Here is a 16,847-nt window from a genome sequence, read left to right on the forward strand (position 1 = left end):
AGCATCTTCACAAGGTCCTTTGCTGTTGTTCTGGGATTGATTTGCACTTTTCACACCAAATTACGTTCATCTCTAGGAGACAGAACGCGTCTCCTTCCTGAGCGGTATGACGGCTGTGTGGTCCCATGGTGTTTATACTTGCCTACTATTGTTTGTACAGATGAACGTGGTACCTTCAGGCGTTTGGAAATTGCTCCCAAGGATGAACCAGACTTGTGGACGTCTACAATTCTTTTTCTGGGGTCTTGGCTGATTTCTTTTGATTTTCCCATGATGTCAAGCAAAGAGTTACTGAGTTTGAAGGTAGGCCTTGAAATACATCCACAGGTCCACCTCCAATTGATTCAAATGATGTCAATTAGCCTATCAGAAGCTTCTAAAGCCAGGACATCATTTTTTGGAATTTCCAATCTGTTTAAAGGCACAGTCAACTTAGTGTATGTAAACTTCTGACCCACTGGAATTGTGATACAGTGAATTATAAGTGAAATAATCTGTCTGTAAACAATTGTTGGAAAAATTACTTGTGTCATGCACAAAGTAGATGTCCTAACTGACTTGCCAAAACTATAGTTTGTTAATAAGACATTTGTGGAGCGGTTGAAAAACAAGTTTTAATGACTCCAACCTAAGTGTATGTAAACTTCCAACTTCAACTGTATATATAGTACCACTCGAAAGTATGGACACACCTACTCATTCAAGTTTTAATTTAAATTTTTACTATTTTCAACATTGTAGAATACTAGTGAAGACATTAAACTATGAAATAACACATATGGAATCATGTAGTAACCAAAAAAGTGTTATATATATATATATTTATATATATATATTATATTTAAGATTCTTCAAAGTAGCCAGCCTTTGCCTTGATGACAGCTTTGCACACTTTTGGCAAAGCATGCCATTCCATGAGCACAGCATTTATTTTTCAACTCAAATCAATGAGCCCATTCAGTCCTCCGTGACAACAAAATCTATAATCAAAAGTCCATATTATTTCAATAATAGCTCAAATAAGCAAAGCGAAACGACAGTCCATCATGATTCCATATGTGTTATTTCCTAGTTTTGATGTCTTCACTATTATTCTACAATGTAGAAAATAGTAAAAATAAAGAAAAACCTTTGAATGAGTAGGTGTGTCCATACTTTTGACTGCTACTCTATATAATGCAGTTTTTTTCAAATTGTGGTGCAATACTCTCCTCTCTCATTCTGTAGATGCATTCTCTGCTATGGCTCCAGCACCAGCAGTGGCTCCAACTCCAGCTCAAGCCCCGGCACCAGCTCCAGCTCCTGCACCAGCTCCAGCTCCTGCCCCTGCAATGGTCTCTCCTCCCAAACCTGAGCCCTCTGCACCTGCACCTGTCATTGATCTGCTGGGTGCGTACTGTACCACGAAATCCACCACTTCCTGTACACCTTCATGGGTTGATTTGACTCATGCTGAGTAACTTCTGACCTTTTCCATACTCTGTTCATCTATTCGTCTTGTGTACTTTGTTTACAGTGATGTTTTTATTGCCATTTCTCCATTGTTAAATATAGCTATTAGGTGTGAAGGATATTTGTATGTGGAGAGCTGTTCACGTGTAAGTATCTTCGTAGCCAGGGTAATAGACCCCTGATAAGTCTTGATCTAGGAGAGAGGTAGTGTCATTTGTTTGGTGTAGCAGTATATCCCAGAAGTTTTCTTCTGCAACTGCTTTTGAATTATGTAGCCAATGGTTCAGTGGTATCATTGCTTGTTAGTTAGCTGTGAATGCGTTAGTAGCAGCCATCGTGTAGAGACGTCACCCGCCCTGAAACCTACAAATACTGTCGCCCGCACCAAGAAACACCTTTGGATTTTCTGGGTCAGTGGTATTATGGCTTCTTGAGTTGCGATGTTTTGATGTGCAGAGTGTTTTGAGTTCATACACAGGTTGGGACGGAAATTCTACCCTCTTGCAATTGCATGGTACTTAGAGGTGTGTGTGTGTGTGTGCTTGCGCGCCTTATTGCAGGGTTGGGGAGTAACGGATTACACGTAATCCGTTAAATGTAAGGGATTACAAAAAATGGTAACTGTAATCCGTTACATTACCAGCTAAAATATTGTAATCAGATTACCAATACTTTTGAAAAACGTAATGATTACTTCGAGGATGACTTTTAAATTCAGAAAGGATGTTTGCGGAAAAAAAATCTTTGACACTTCTCTGTTTTCTCAATGACATTCAAATCAGCATTGAAAAAAAGGCTCAAGTTTAAATTTGTTCCACCTGAGTCTGACCACAAGTCAGAGAACCCTATGATGACACAGAAAATGGATGGATCGCGGGAAAAGAGTAGGAATAGGTTTTTGTAGGCTACAGTTCAAGCTATGTCTTCCAGTGGTACGACTGCTGTCGGCATCCAAAGATTATCCAACTTGAATCAACGCTTGGAGGTAAGGGTGACAGTAGTGGTGTAGTCTACGGGGATACGGATATCACTTATTATTGATGTCTACATAACGTTGTGAATCACACTGCTGCTCTCTCATTTAGCTATTTGCGCGTTACGGATTGTGGTTGTTGTGGATGGCTAAAAAAATCTAAATGTGTATTTGAACCCAATAACGGTTGAATTCAAGAAGTTTAAGTTCCCTATCAACCATTGTGTTTGAAACCAGTGGACAACCAGTGAAAAATGCGATCTTCAACTAGCTGCATAGTGCAGATCCCAGCCTATTGAATAAAAGTGGGGCTTTTATAGCTCAATCTAATTCAGGCTGATTTAAAAAATAATCCATAGACCTAATGGACACATGCTCAAACACACACACTTTTGAATAGACTTAAAGGGGCGATCTGTAGTTTCTACATCCATTTTTTGATTTATAAATTATATAAACAGTACCAGTCAAGAGTTTGGACACACCTACTCATTCAAGGGTTTTTCTTTATTTGTACTATTTTCTACACTGTAGAATAATAATGAAGACATCAAAACTATGAAATAACACATAAGGAATCATGTAGTAACCAAAAAGAAGGAGCCACTCTTTGCCTTGATGACAGTTTTGTACATTCTTGGCAAAGCATGCCATTCCATGAGGGCAGCATTTATATTTAACTCGAATCAATGAACCCAAACAGTCCTCCATGACAACCAAATCATAAAGAAGAGAATAGGGCTGGCTAATAAGTCCTTAGTTTTGAGGTTATGCTCTGATAAAACAATTAATCTATACTTCCATATTTCCAAGTCCTATTCTTGAAGATCAAGGGGTATAACATTTAGTGGAATGACTGGAATTCTGATAGACTTTGGTTTTTAATGTAAAGATATAATTTAATTGTATTATTATATGGGTAAGAAGAAGCCCACATAACCAAACCATAAAGTAAAACGTAACATCCATATATGGCCAGCTATGTAATGCCTCTTAAGGGGAAAGTAATCTAAAAGTAACGGAATGTAATCAGATTACATTACTGAGTTTGGGTAATCCAAAAGTTGCGTTACTCATTACAATTTTGGACAGGTAACTAGAAACAGATTACATTTAGAAAGTAACCTACCCAACCCTGGTTTACTGTACAGTGAGACTTGTCTCACTGCCTGTTTGTATCCTCCCCCCTTCCTGGCTCATGGCTAACTAACTGTTCTTTACCCTCATGCTGCGTTCCCGATGGCTGGCTGGCTGTCACTCTATAGACACATTCAGTTGTCCTGCTCTGTTGGACGCTACGCCCGCTGCCCCCGGGGGACCAGGAGAGGATCTGTTGGGTGGTACGCACGTACACACACTTTAGCTTTAACCCAGTTGTAACACACCATAATCAATGTCCTGGTGAGCAGCTAATTAGTCAAATAAAGTGAGCTGGATTAGGGTTGTAGTAAAAGCTTGCAGGACTGTGGTTCTCCAGGAGAAGGGTTGGGCTGCTGCTCTAAGATGTCCATCTGCCGTTTGTGATTCATACTGCATGTACAGTATGTTAATATTGAATACCATGACACAATGTAACTTAAATCAATGGAATTGTAATCAATGGAAACGAAAATCATTATCACCGTATATAATACTCATTCAAATGGTTCCCCACTTCCAGGACTGATGTCTCCTAGCCTAGCTCCCACGGCAGCCCCTGCTCCTTTGGCCCCCGCTTTGGCCCCGGCCCTCGCCCCTACGCTGGCTCCTGTCTCAGCCCAGAATGACTTGCTGGAGTGTGGCTTCGACACCCTCGGCTCCCTACCCCCACTAATGCCCGCCACACCAGCAGCTGCAGACACAGTGCCGGCCGCAGCAGCACCCTCTGGTGGCTTTGATGCATCAGGTAGGGGACACAGTCTGCTCCATGAATATATCCTGAGGGAAGTGTGTGTGTTCTGCATGCATGACTGACGCTGCCACGCTCCACCGCCGCTGTCCTTATTATGTAACGCTGAGGGCTCAACGGTCACCATTGCTGACGGTTTAATTCCTTAACAGTGCCTCTCTCTCTCACTCTCTCTTGTCTCACATGCGCACATGCCAATGCTTACTACTGTGCTCCCCATCCTATTTCAACTCCTTCTTTCTCTATATGTTGGTCTCCCTCTACCTCCCTCCGTCATCGCGTTCTCTGTGTTCTCTCTCCCTGTCACATACTGCCTTTCCACATTTCTCTCCTCACATCCTTTCTTTGTCCACCGCTTCAATCCCCTCCTCTTGCCCACTCTGCCCTTGTCTCTTTCTGCCCCCCCCCTCTCTCTCTCTGTCACTGCTGGGTCATTGCTTGCTGCTACTGCGTAATTGGTGAGTTCACAAGACTTTCTCCCGCTAGTACTTTGCAGTATGTGCTGTTTTGAGACGTTCCCCATTTAAAAAAAATATTCCCTTTTTGCATGTTTCAATATGTTTGTCTCACATATGAGACAATGTCATGTATGTATTACTCCCATTTGTAACATTTGCCAGATTCTACCCTCAATTCAACATAGTGCTCTTTGAAGCTGCGCTGCTGGCACTGTGGTGGTCTAAATCCACATTGAAACACAGTTATAGACTTGAATGTTCAGATTCTGTGGTAGTGAAGGCCTTACAGTGGGTATATATTGATCTCTCGTGGACAGACTACGTAGACATAAAAGGTACCAAACCGAGATTAGGTGTATATTGTTTCTGCCCTGCTCAGTACATGCATTGCACACCAGAGTACTGCACTGAATGGCTATTGTTGTGGTGATGAATTGTATGGTGATGATTTCACATCTGCTCCTCTTTGTGAAGATTAGGGATTATATAGGTTTTCATCCATGCTGCATGTCACTAACATCTTACTCCCCTTATTTCTACCCTTTCCCTCTAAGTGTTTGGCGGATTAGGGGACATACTGATGCCAGCCATAACACCCCAGTCCACTGGGGGTAGTGTGGGCAGCACTGGCAGTGGTGGGGTCAGTACCAAGTTTACACCTGCGGTCGGGGTTGGCATGACAGGCGCCACAGCTATTAAACGGCCATCCATCGGGGGCGACTTGGACTCCTCCCTGGCAAACCTGGTTGGAGGCATGTATTGATCACACCTGGACAGTCTTGACGGTTCTGATTACAGTTTTTTTGTCCGTTTAATAATGAGTTCTGAAATGACGTTTTCTTCTCTTGCAGATCTGGGGATTCAGAAAAAGTACGTATGGAGTTTCGTGCTTGTGTGTGTGTGTGTGTGTGTGTGTGTGTGTGTGTGTGTGTGTGTGTGTGTGTGTGTGTGTGTGTGTGTGTGTGTGTGTGTGTGTGTGTGTGTGTGTGTGTGTGTGCGTGTTCTCCTTTTCTTTGTGTGCTTCCTAAATAACAATCAAAGTCATGCGGTATCTGGTGTGTATTCCCAAACCTTCCAGCTAGCTGATGACAACTTTGGTGTCATGTGTGTCTCATATAGGGACCATCAGTGGAATGAGAAGAAGCTGACAGGAGGATCTAACTGGACCCCCCAGGTAGCCCCTCCCAGCTGGGGCGCTCCTGGACCTATGATGGTAAAAGCCTCCAGAAGCCTCCAAATATTAGCAAAGAACCGCTATTGGGACATTTATTATTGAAATCAAATCAACGTTTATTGGTCGTGTGCACAGGATACAGGTTGTAAATTGTACAGTGAAATGCTTACTTGAAAGCTCTCCTCAACAGTACAATACACATTTATACAAAAAAAAGTTATAAAAATAGTAATGTATGGAAATATACACAATAAGAATATACAGTGTAGACTATAAAATGTGCTAGAGTGAGTAGTGATATGGTTGAGCAGCTTAGATAAATAGTAGCGGCAATGGTACATGGGTTTGTGCGTGTGTGCGTGTGTGTGCGTGCGTGCGTATGAGGTGTATGTGTGCGTGCGTACGTGCGTGCGAGGTGTGTGTGTAAGGGTGGGTGAGTGAGTGAAAGTCTCTTAGGTGCAGCTGTGAAGAGAGTCAGTCTCCAGTGATGGACTGGGCAGTCTTCACCACACTCTGTAGAGCCTGGAGAGTGTAGCATTTTTGTATATTGGAAAAGGATTGTAAATTGGAAAAGGATTGTTCAGGAATGGAAATTATGTTCTATGTCATAGAGCTGTGAACTGTTTATGTCTTGACTTCCTGTTTCTAGGGTGGCCCCGCCCCTGGAGCCCCTGGTGCCCCTGGAGCCATCCCTCCGCCCATGGGAGCACATCCTGGCTTTGGCATGGTGAGATACTGGACTGGATGCCCAGAAACCAACATGGACAGCTAAACGTATAAATGAGCTCAGTGTTCTTATTCAAGACAGGACGTCGTTATTGGTCAATTCCATTAACCCCTTCCATCTCTGTCCAGGCCTCAGCAGCTGGATCTGGAGTTCCCATGATGCCTCCCATGATGATGGGACAGCCAATGATGGGTCAACCCATGAGACCACCCCTGCCAGGAGCTGCAGCACCAGGGGCACTGGTAACACACATGCATGCACACACACACGCACGCACACAGATACACACTCACATTCATTCTCAGATACATTTTTTCCACACCCTCAAACACATACAGTACACAGTAGAGTGCACATAAGTATTCAGAATCACCTGTTACTCCTTCAGTAGTAAACATATTTAAGGGGGAAATATACTCATATGTTCTTCATTAGTCCACTTTTGATACAGTCCCATAAAATGATGCATGTCAACATTCATGTTTTCATGTGGTCTCCTGATGGCCAAAATCAAAGTGTGAAACATCATCATAAGACTTTTCTACAAAGTAAACACAGGCTTGCTATTAGGAAAGCTATGAGGCTTATATGAGCAAAATAAATATATTTTTAAAGGCAATGTTTTTGAAGTGGTACTCAATTCGTTTTTCTGTTTTCCAGCTGTCTTCAGGACCTGCTGCCACCCAGAGCAAAAAGCCCAAGGACCCACTGGCAGACCTCAACCTCAAGGACTTAATGTAAATCCCCCAGCCCAGGTGTGTGTTCAGCACTTTCCTCTGTCATCTTGGTGTAATGCTTGTCTTGCCTGGTCTCAGATCTATGTGTGTGGTTTTGACAACTTATGATCCTTGTCATGCCAATGACTCTAGGAGTCGGTTATACAGCACAAAGAGATCTGGGACCAGGCTAATGCTAGCCATGTGTCAGTGGTCAAACTTAGGGTATGTTTTTCTCCTTATTGTCTTCCAGCTCTTGTTTTTCTGGAGCTGGGCCCTCTGGCCGCCTGTCTTATTTCGGCGTTCTCTACAACCTGGGACACCAGAGACCCTCCTCAGCTACTCACCCATAGGAGACCCCCTTCCTCCACCCCATCCCAGCCCCCTGTGTAATGTTGTAGCACAAACTGTGAAAGTGACACCTTAAGTGAGGAAAAAACAAGTGTGTGCTTAACTAGATGTAACCTTTTGTCTAAACAAAACCACACAAAACATATTTAAAAAAAAAAGTCTATCAAAGCAAGCCAGAAACCCGAGCGGAAGCTGAAGGCGTATGTGCTGTATGTATTTAGATCCTTTTTTCCAGTAGTGTTGGCGTGTTGAGTTGAATGATGGATGCGTGTTTGTTTGATGCCCTCAACTCCACCTTCGGCCCTGCACTGGCCTTCTGATCACTCAAGAGAGGAGGGGGTTCCACCCTGCCTCGCCCTGATTGGATAAGAGGGGTAAGCAAAGCAGCCCTGTCATTTTTGGATGAAACGTGCAATGTGTCGTTTGCAGAAGTTCTTCTTCGTTGTTGTATATACATTACACTGGCAAATCTTTAAGGATTCTGTCTCTACTCTGTATGTCTGTGGAAGAGCATATTGATGTGAATCTGATATCAAATTGTAAGAAGTCATGTGACCATTATCTTATTTCCCGTCATCTTTTGAAAGTATTTAGAAACAAATATGATATGAATATATGATTAATATGAATAAGCAACATGTACGGGCTCCTGAATCCTAAATGACCATCCAATGATTTAAAAAAAATGATATTTATTAGTTTTTTTGTCAGCGCTTATTTTTCTATTTATTTATTTTTTAGATTTTGCGCATCGTGTCAAGCTTTATTTGTATTTTCTCTCTCTGTTGACATTGTTTGCGAATCTGCTATAAAACATTGTCGGATATTTTTTACCAACAGATCGTATCTTATCGCTTATTTACAGAGAAAATGTGTTTTCCTAATCCTATTCAAGATAAAGGTCAAAGAGTGCATATCAGGAGCCAGATGTTGCCAGTACCTCATATCTCAATACAGAGGACAACAGTCTTTTGTTAAACCACTAAAACAAGTTGTGTACAGTTAGTCTACTTCCTGGTATCAGCGGCACTCTCCCTATGGACCTATCACTGTCCTCCTCATCAGTGGTCTGTTGTTTGATTTTCATAATTGCTCGTACTTTATTATTATCATTATTACTATAACTAGACCACGGTTAGGTACTGGATATGTAGTGTTATTTTTGTATTTGAGAAGAAACAAACATCCTTGTCTCCCTATTCCCCCACATCAGAATTTGTTACATATTTCTGTTCCGTTTCCTCCCCCATTGTTAATGAATCAGTAATATTGTACATGGTAGCATGGGCGGAGAGGAGAGCCTGTGTATACCCAGTCAAAAGAGGACACTGTTGAACAGTGTGGCTTCCATGTATATCTAGGCAGCTGTTTAGAACCAGTGAAACCAGTCCTGTGCTGTACAGCCCCAGATATAACAGATCATTTGTTGTGTCATTGCAAGACTGTTTCGACAATTGTTGTGGGAAAAAATATGGATTGAAAAATGGGAAAACATGCTTTTTTTCATTATTGAGTTACATTTTTTTTTTAAATATCTTATTATTATTATTTACTATGCCCCTCCCCAGTGCATGTAAGCCCTTTGAGACTCAATAAACTCAATGATGGAAAGAATCGCCCATTAATGATCGCCAATCCTTTTCTCATGTTGATAGATGGACACATTGCATTTTTAATCTGGTGCACTAATTGTCATGACATTGTAAGGCCTTTCTTGGGTTGTGTTCGTTAGGGCGCCCAACTGAAAACATTTTAAAATGTAAATGACCGTTTCTTATTGGACAGGTCCAAGTAGTCCCTCCATGTTTCAGTCTGTTTTCTTCCATTTGTTGCCTAATGATCATGACCCTGGCTACAGGCATAGATGTGTCATAGATACATACATACATCACTTCTCCTCACGGGAAAATGAAAACACACATACAAGTTGTAATCTTGGTTTAATTGTTGTTTTTTTCAATCATGGTGAAATGTTATTCATTTAATGTATTTTGTCATCAATGGCAAACTTGTATAAATTGTGGCACATAATAAACAAGATTCATCAACATGACCCCTTTAGAATGATGATTGTTTTCATCAAATAACGTTATGGCATTTGTTATGGCATCACCACTACCCTTCAAATGACATGAATCTAATGGGGAACTGAATATTGAAATAACGTTTTTAATCTGAAGGCGCTGTTACATCAAACCCACTGTGTAGCCTCATATTAAATACATAGTTACAGTACTAGGCTATCAAAAATATATTCCGATAGGTCTCCCCAAAGTGTACAATTTCAAATGAAGTAAATTAGCACCAAGTCTCTGAATAAGCACCATCATTTTTATGTGCATGGCAATGAAACCACATTTGAATGCACTGCTAGAGTAAAAAAAGAACGAACGGTAGGACTGAAAACAATCATGTTTTATCCAGGATCCCTCTGGAACCTTTCACTATTTAGTCATAGAAACATACTCTTATAAGAAAAGGTAGTTTTACAAAAAGGGACATTACAGAAAACTCAAAGAGCTAGATATACACTCTTTTAAACACCAGTATGTTGATTTAGAAAATATTTAGGAAAAAAGACAGTTATAACCTCTTTAATAAACTCAAATGTTAATTTCTCCGAAAAAAAATGTAGCTTTTTTCTGGGTCGTTCACCAAAGCCAATGCAAACTTGTTCCTTTTGCTAGAAAAGGGAACACATTTGAAAATGTTAACGTCTCCGCGTTCATTAACCTGCCTGGAATATATGAAATAACAAGCATCGCTCCCCTGAAACAGCTGAATATACAACATTTTATCAAAATTGGTCAAACCTAAAAATCTGTCAAAATATTACCATTAGCATAAACACAGACCTAGTAGGACCTGTCAATATATAATCATGATATTCATACATTTCTAGAAATTTAGCTTTTTAATAATTAAATAAATTAGACAAGGCAGAACAGCCATAGTTCTCTTTGATCTGTTGACGAGTTCCTGTAATCAACAACAGTGAGTCTGTATGGCCGCTTGTGTGTGATGAATGCTGTGATGAGGCAATCTGTGCCAGTTGCCAGTGGGAAGCACAGGAGGTAATATAGAAGAAGACAGAGGAGAGGCAGTCGGGTAGGTCCCTGGTTCGTTGGTGATGGAGGGAGGAGGGTGGAGGGGTGTTGTGGCATGTTGTGTGTCCCTCAGGCGTCCCGGCACTCGCTGGAGTCCCCATGGACCCAGTAACAGATCTGGGCATACTTGAGGGGCGTAATCCTCACCGCCACATTGTAATCCTGCTGCGCCCCATTGCCGTTGACATCCACCCACTGATGGCCGGAGAACACCCCGATGATCTTCCTCTTCCATTTCTTCTTGCCGGGCTCTTTGAGGCGGATGTAGACCCCGGAGCCGCTGGAGCCGGGCTTGGCATCACAGTACTGATACAGCAGGTCTTTGGACTCCTCCGACACCGAGCAGAAGCGGTACACCAAGTTGCCGGGCCGGTCGTCGTCAAAGCCTGAGAAGTGGATTCTGCCGGCGGGCAGCTTCTTGACCGAAGGGATGACGCCCAGGTCCATGTGCTTGACCTTCTGGGCCTTCTTCAGCTCCAGCACGGCATAGTCGTAGTCAGCCGCCACACCGTCCGATGCCCCGCCTTTGAACCAGCCTTTAGGGACCTGGGTCTGCTTCACTCTGGTCCACCGGAAGGATGGCTTCTCGACCTCTGCGCTGCGACGACTGCGGCTCTTTCTGTCTTTCCCTTTCCTTCCTTTCCTCTCATTCCCTCCATCTTTCTCTTCTTTCTCTTCTTCTTCCTTGTCTTCTTCTTTCCTCCTCTTGCCTTTACCCCGTCCTCTCTTCCCCTTCCCTCCTTTCCCACGCCGGGATTTCTCCTTGAGGACGCCCACACGTAGCTTCTGTGCTCCGCTCACGTAGTCCTGTCCGTCGTGGATGCAGTGGGCGGCCGTTAGGACATGTTTGGGGGATAACAGGACACCAGAGCAGCCCGTGGAGATCTTGACGGAGGTGGAGAAGGGGTACTTAGTGGAGAACTGCTTGTCAGCGATGCTGAAGCGGGTGTCTGTGCCATAGACCTCCCGTCTGCGGCGTGACTTGGAGGAAGAGGAGGAGTTCCCAGCAGGCCAAGCGTTGACCTCGTTGAGGCCCTGCACAGACACAGAGGTCAGGGTGCGCGTTCCGTTCTCGTACACCGTCTCATAGGACAGGAACTCCTCCAGGTCAGCCAGAGAGGGGTCGGGGAGGCGACGCTGGCACTCAATCCCACAGGTTCCATTCAGCTTTCCCTGAGGTTTGGCTGTGAAGCCGGGGCTGCTAAGGGCCACCGTCCTCCTGTTCCTTACCAGTGGCACCTTCCACTGCGGCCAGGTATACTCATCATCTCCTCCTGTGGCCTCATGGGCTTCCACAGCCACCACCACGGCTAGCAACGTCACTGAGAGCAGGAGACACAGGGGTACGGGGACCATTGCACAGATGGGCCTGGCTCTGGAGGGGAGAGGAGAGAAAGACACATTATAAGCGATGGTAGAGAATGCTGTGGTGCAAATACAGTGCGCTGTCAATGCTTTGTCAGCATGCATGAAGGGCTTTTTAAATGGCTTCATATGTCTCTATTGAATAGAATAGACAGAAAGAGACCAACATTTGCTTGCTACTCTACTCCCACAACATACAAACACAAGCAGTATAGGCAACCAAATCTGTGGGTTAGTGAAAACGTTCTACTAAAACACATTTTCATGTGGTTGTTACAGAAACCCCTGTTGGCAATTTACAGTTTGAGGCATCCATCTGTTGTTGGTCAAACTTTTCAGCTGGGATGGGATGGAATTTCATTTGGAGGGTATTTTTTATAAGTCTAACTCTGAATAGAAACATAATCAGACAAAGATAAATGAGTTCAAATCCCCCCTTCCCCAAAATACATCCAGCACCAGCGTGCCACATCCACAGGAGGGCAATGTAACCCAGAAAATGAAAGTCTCACAGTTGCCAAATTCAGAGCACTGAGAAAAAAAGCTGTCAAAAAAGTGGGCTGTGTCTGTGGCTAACAAAGACACAAGAGCACTCCTTGTTTACTAGCACAGTTTTTTTTTTCACGGACACAACCATCTTTAAAATGCTCATATCAACAAAAAGAAGGGGTAGCAGCATCTTAATATGGAAACGATTAAAATATAACCAACAGAATAACCAACGGTCTCTCAAGAAATCATAGCATTTCATTGAGTTAACATAGAAGCTGTGTGGTTGAGAGGAGATTTGAGAGCCTGAGGCTGAGTGGAGGCTGTGGCCAGTGAGGAAGAGAGGAGGAGGAGAGGACCATCCCGGGGGCTCTGACTGTACTGAGAGGGTGGCTTGGAGCTTTGCCACATGGTTAGCTTTTAGCTGTCAGTAATGACCATATCTGGTTTCTCTCTGAGTCTATGCTGCTCTCTGCTTCATTCCACCCACAGTTTGAAGACGTAGGCCAACATGACATCACACAAGATGAGAGTTAGACTGTGGACAAACTGGGCTGATAGCTGTGGAGGAAATTTTAATTCAGGGAATTGTATTCATTCAACAGACCATCACTTCACAACTGAGCAGAGAAATAGCCCTTTGTCAGCAGTTGCGTAGACGTAGCTCAACCGCAATTCTATACAGAGAATAGAACAGGGGAAGTCATTTGAGCTACAGTGCATTTCATAAAGGGGCCTAAGCAGTAGTGCTGTAGTGAAGTAGTGCAGTAGTACAAATCCAACAACCATTTCAAACAATGTTGGGGTGGAAAAAAACTAACTGATTGGAGTACATTTTTATATTTTACCTTTATTTAACTAGGCAAGTCAGTTAAGAACAAATTCTTATTTTCAATGACGTCCTAGGAACAGTGAGTTAACTTTCTTGTTCAGGGGCAGAACGGCAGATTTGTACCTTGTCAGCTCGGGATTTGAACTTGCAACCTTTCGGTTACTAGTCCAACACTCTAACCACTAGGCTACTCTGCCGCCCCGCCCCACATTCATCCAGCATGTTTGAAGAGCCTTAATAGCCTTTGGCATACTGGCTAACATCTGACCTTCCAGCTGGAGGCCGAGCCTGTGAGGAAGGGGCGAGCGTTGGTGGCCAGGTGTCTTCCTTGCATTCCCATTCAATCAGATGCTAGGCAGTGTGAAAGTGAAAAGCCGCCAGGTGTTGCACGGTGGACGGATGAAGAAATAATCCCATCAAAGGATGTGCTGTTGCATCACCAACCATAGGTTACAGGGGACCAGGCCAGTTTGGCATTATCCAACCACACCTCTCACAGGGGAGTTATCCTTCTTCCACCTCATGTAGCAAACCATATGCCCTGCCTGTTTTAGACAAGTGGTATGACTACTGTAAGGGCAAAGGTCACACATGACCTATCCCAGAATAGCATGTATAATGCCATGTTATGTAATCTTAATGCAGTTCTGTCAATGGTAGGTCTTGACACCTGAGTATTCTGATTTATTGGCCTCAGTTTTTGTCTACAAATCAAATCGGTCAACTGTGGATGGGATAGCCATGTACACAACACCATACATCTTCAAACCAACCTTATCCCGTAATAAAACAAAGTATAATATAAAACATGACATTAGAATGACTCAATGCATTAGAAATGGGATGTCAAGAATTTGACCCAGGTTTCTGGCCAACAAGACACGTTTTCCCAGACCAAGAAATAAGACAAATTCAACAGAAAAGTGAAATTACTGAGGATAGAGTGGAAACTGATACGGTGCCAGTATAATTTTCTGTTAAAGAAGGCCTGCATTTAACTGAGTGATTTTCCATTACAGTATAATCTCTAAAACTCCATCCCATACACCATTTTCCACTCCAGCGCTTGGTCGAAAGAATCCCGCGCACGGCCACCAAAAGATGGTGCTAGAATGCAATCTCTCTCGCGCGCTAATTTCATTTTTTTTGTTCATAATTCGGATTTTTATGGGAAAATATAATCTAAAATCAAAGTGGAAAAATGTCGATACAATAAAAATCATTGCAAGCAAGGGTGTCCTCTGGGTCCTAAAGTAGCACTAACTTCAGTAATTGTAATGCAAATATGTTTTTGCTAATAACTTTAGACTCACACAACCTATCTTGCAAAGGGAAAATGAGATCAACTATTGGTTTTCAATAAAACCATGAGTTTTCGAATAATATAAAAATCCATAATAACCTCGCAAAATAGGTTTCTAATCTCAAGGTTAAATAAATGATGTGCGTTATAAATAATTGTTTTACGTTACTATATATAAATATTTTATTTTTAAGAACTCTATGGGAAAAATATATATATAAGATTGTAGCCTAAAATCGAAACAAGAATAAAATAAAATAAGTTAATTAATTAACCTAACACATTTTCATGTAATAAACAAACTGTCATGTATTCCATCCATATTGTTGTCTCAATGACTAATTAGATAGTAAAAAAATACTTTAACGAATGACAAACAGATACAAATCGTCATCCAAAACAATATTAGACTTGCAATCAATAGAATAAAATGAAAATTCCCATCAATATATAATTTTGCAATATCACCATTACCAAACCAGACCACCAGAAATCAAGAAAATAGATCAAAAACCGTATTATAAAAATAATGAAGTGAGAGCCCCATTGTCCAAGAGGTTCCATCAACAAAATAAACAAAAGGCTCTGGAACTCCATACCTGCTTTCATTCGATTGATTGATATGACAATTCCGCAAATCAGTTTTTTATTTCCAGAAAGAAACTGCTATAGCATCTAAGACGTCTTCTTATCAGTGGACGAAAGTCCCCTTCTCCTCATCGCATTTGCACCAAAGAGGCTGAGAGAAAGTCGCAGCAGCCAGAGCCCTCCGTGCGGGCTGCGCTTGATGCTGAGAGAGGGAGGAGGGAACAAAGGTCTGAAAAATATTTTTTCACTTGCGACAAATCTGTTTACATAGGCCTACATGGGAGTGACCAGCCGGTTCAGCTAAAAAGGCTGGAATGATTGAATGAGTGAGTATTTGTCAGTCTATGCAACGCAACAGTCCTATGTGGTCGTCAATGGGATGGTGCGCTCATGAGATGCTGTTGCGCCCTATGAAATACATATTACATTTCAGTGTCATTTTGTACACTTTATTCAATGGAGCTTTCATTCGACCGGGGACTGGAATTAGTTCCAGGGAGCCCAGAATGGCCCTCGCAGACTGTTTTCATTGTCGCCCGTCTGAACTCACACATCTGCTGCACTTGTCTCTGTGCTCGATGAAGTGATAAACACACTGGCAGGGGGTCTCTGCCCTGTATGCACCCATGCGGTGACAGAGAGCACTATTCAGGAAAACATGCCTAGAATAGTGAAGCTAACTGTCCAACGGGATGTAGAGCAAATTAATCGGTGCTCATTTCCAGTTTTATAGGGAGGATGTGCTTCACTTGGATCTGCCTGTCCACACATGCATCACGTGTAAAGATAAAGGGAACTACCCACACTAATCAGAGGAGGCTGGTTGGAGGAGCTATGTGAAGATAGGCTCATTGTAAAGACTGGAATGGAATAAATGGAAACATCAAACATATGGAAACCATGTTTGACTCCATTCCATTAATTCTCTTCCAGTCACTACAATGAGCCGTCCTCCTCTAGCTCCTCCCACCAGCCTCCTCTGCCACAATTGACTGTCCATGTACTGTAAAAAAAAAAAAAAAGCCAACTTAACCAATTGCTTAATCAGCGTTATTCTGTGAGTTGGGTGGACTTCAAGAAGGACAAGAAATTGAGCTAAAGTGTGAACATTTGTTCACTCAACAAACTTTGCTCACAGTAATCTGAATGTATAAAAACATTGTTGAGTGGAATTACAAATTAATGTTTGGAAGAGAACACTGTAGGGGAGAGTGGGGTAAGCTGAGCCAAAGTGTTAGTTCAGCCACCCCTTGTTTCCAGGAAACAATACACAAAATGAATCATATGACCAAATATGGAGTCTGTGAAGGAAGAAAACACATGGAATAAGTGGCATGCAAGTTAGCTCCAAAAAAATGCAGATTTTCACAAAGTCACAAACCTTTGCCCACGACTGCCTTGTGAAATACAAACTCGACACTATG

General features: G+C 42.5%; 2 protein-coding genes across 3 annotated transcripts in view; one reads left to right on the top strand and one right to left on the bottom strand.

Moving 5' to 3' along the window:
- The window catches only part of LOC139367145 (clathrin coat assembly protein AP180-like), a 68,038-nt gene extending 58,253 nt beyond the window's left edge, over nucleotides 1-9,785 (top strand). The window contains exons 20-29 of the mRNA XM_071105225.1: nucleotides 1,228-1,389; nucleotides 3,691-3,765; nucleotides 4,086-4,310; nucleotides 5,326-5,523; nucleotides 5,623-5,641; nucleotides 5,891-5,984; nucleotides 6,595-6,672; nucleotides 6,801-6,914; nucleotides 7,333-7,427; nucleotides 7,642-9,785. Coding sequence (XP_070961326.1) covers nucleotides 1,228-1,389; nucleotides 3,691-3,765; nucleotides 4,086-4,310; nucleotides 5,326-5,523; nucleotides 5,623-5,641; nucleotides 5,891-5,984; nucleotides 6,595-6,672; nucleotides 6,801-6,914; nucleotides 7,333-7,413 — 1,046 coding nt within the window. The 3' untranslated portion in view covers nucleotides 7,414-7,427; nucleotides 7,642-9,785. The remainder of the gene's footprint in view (nucleotides 1-1,227; nucleotides 1,390-3,690; nucleotides 3,766-4,085; nucleotides 4,311-5,325; nucleotides 5,524-5,622; nucleotides 5,642-5,890; nucleotides 5,985-6,594; nucleotides 6,673-6,800; nucleotides 6,915-7,332; nucleotides 7,428-7,641) is intronic.
- Nucleotides 9,663-16,847, bottom strand: part of LOC139367135 (inactive serine protease 35-like) — a 30,669-nt gene continuing 23,484 nt past the window's right edge. The window contains exons 1-2 of one of the 2 annotated variants that reach the window (XM_071105211.1): nucleotides 15,435-15,586; nucleotides 9,663-12,221 (exon numbers count right to left, since the gene is read on the bottom strand). In XM_071105211.1, coding sequence (XP_070961312.1) covers nucleotides 10,916-12,202 — 1,287 coding nt within the window. In that variant the 5' untranslated portion in view covers nucleotides 12,203-12,221; nucleotides 15,435-15,586 and the 3' untranslated portion in view covers nucleotides 9,663-10,915. Of the gene's footprint in view, nucleotides 12,222-15,434; nucleotides 15,587-16,847 lie in introns of those variants that run through there. The other variant, XM_071105203.1, reaches the window with a different exon arrangement.

The sequence above is a fragment of the Oncorhynchus clarkii genome, chromosome 2, assembly GCF_045791955.1.
Source record: "Oncorhynchus clarkii lewisi isolate Uvic-CL-2024 chromosome 2, UVic_Ocla_1.0, whole genome shotgun sequence".
NCBI lineage: Eukaryota > Metazoa > Chordata > Actinopteri > Salmoniformes > Salmonidae > Oncorhynchus > Oncorhynchus clarkii.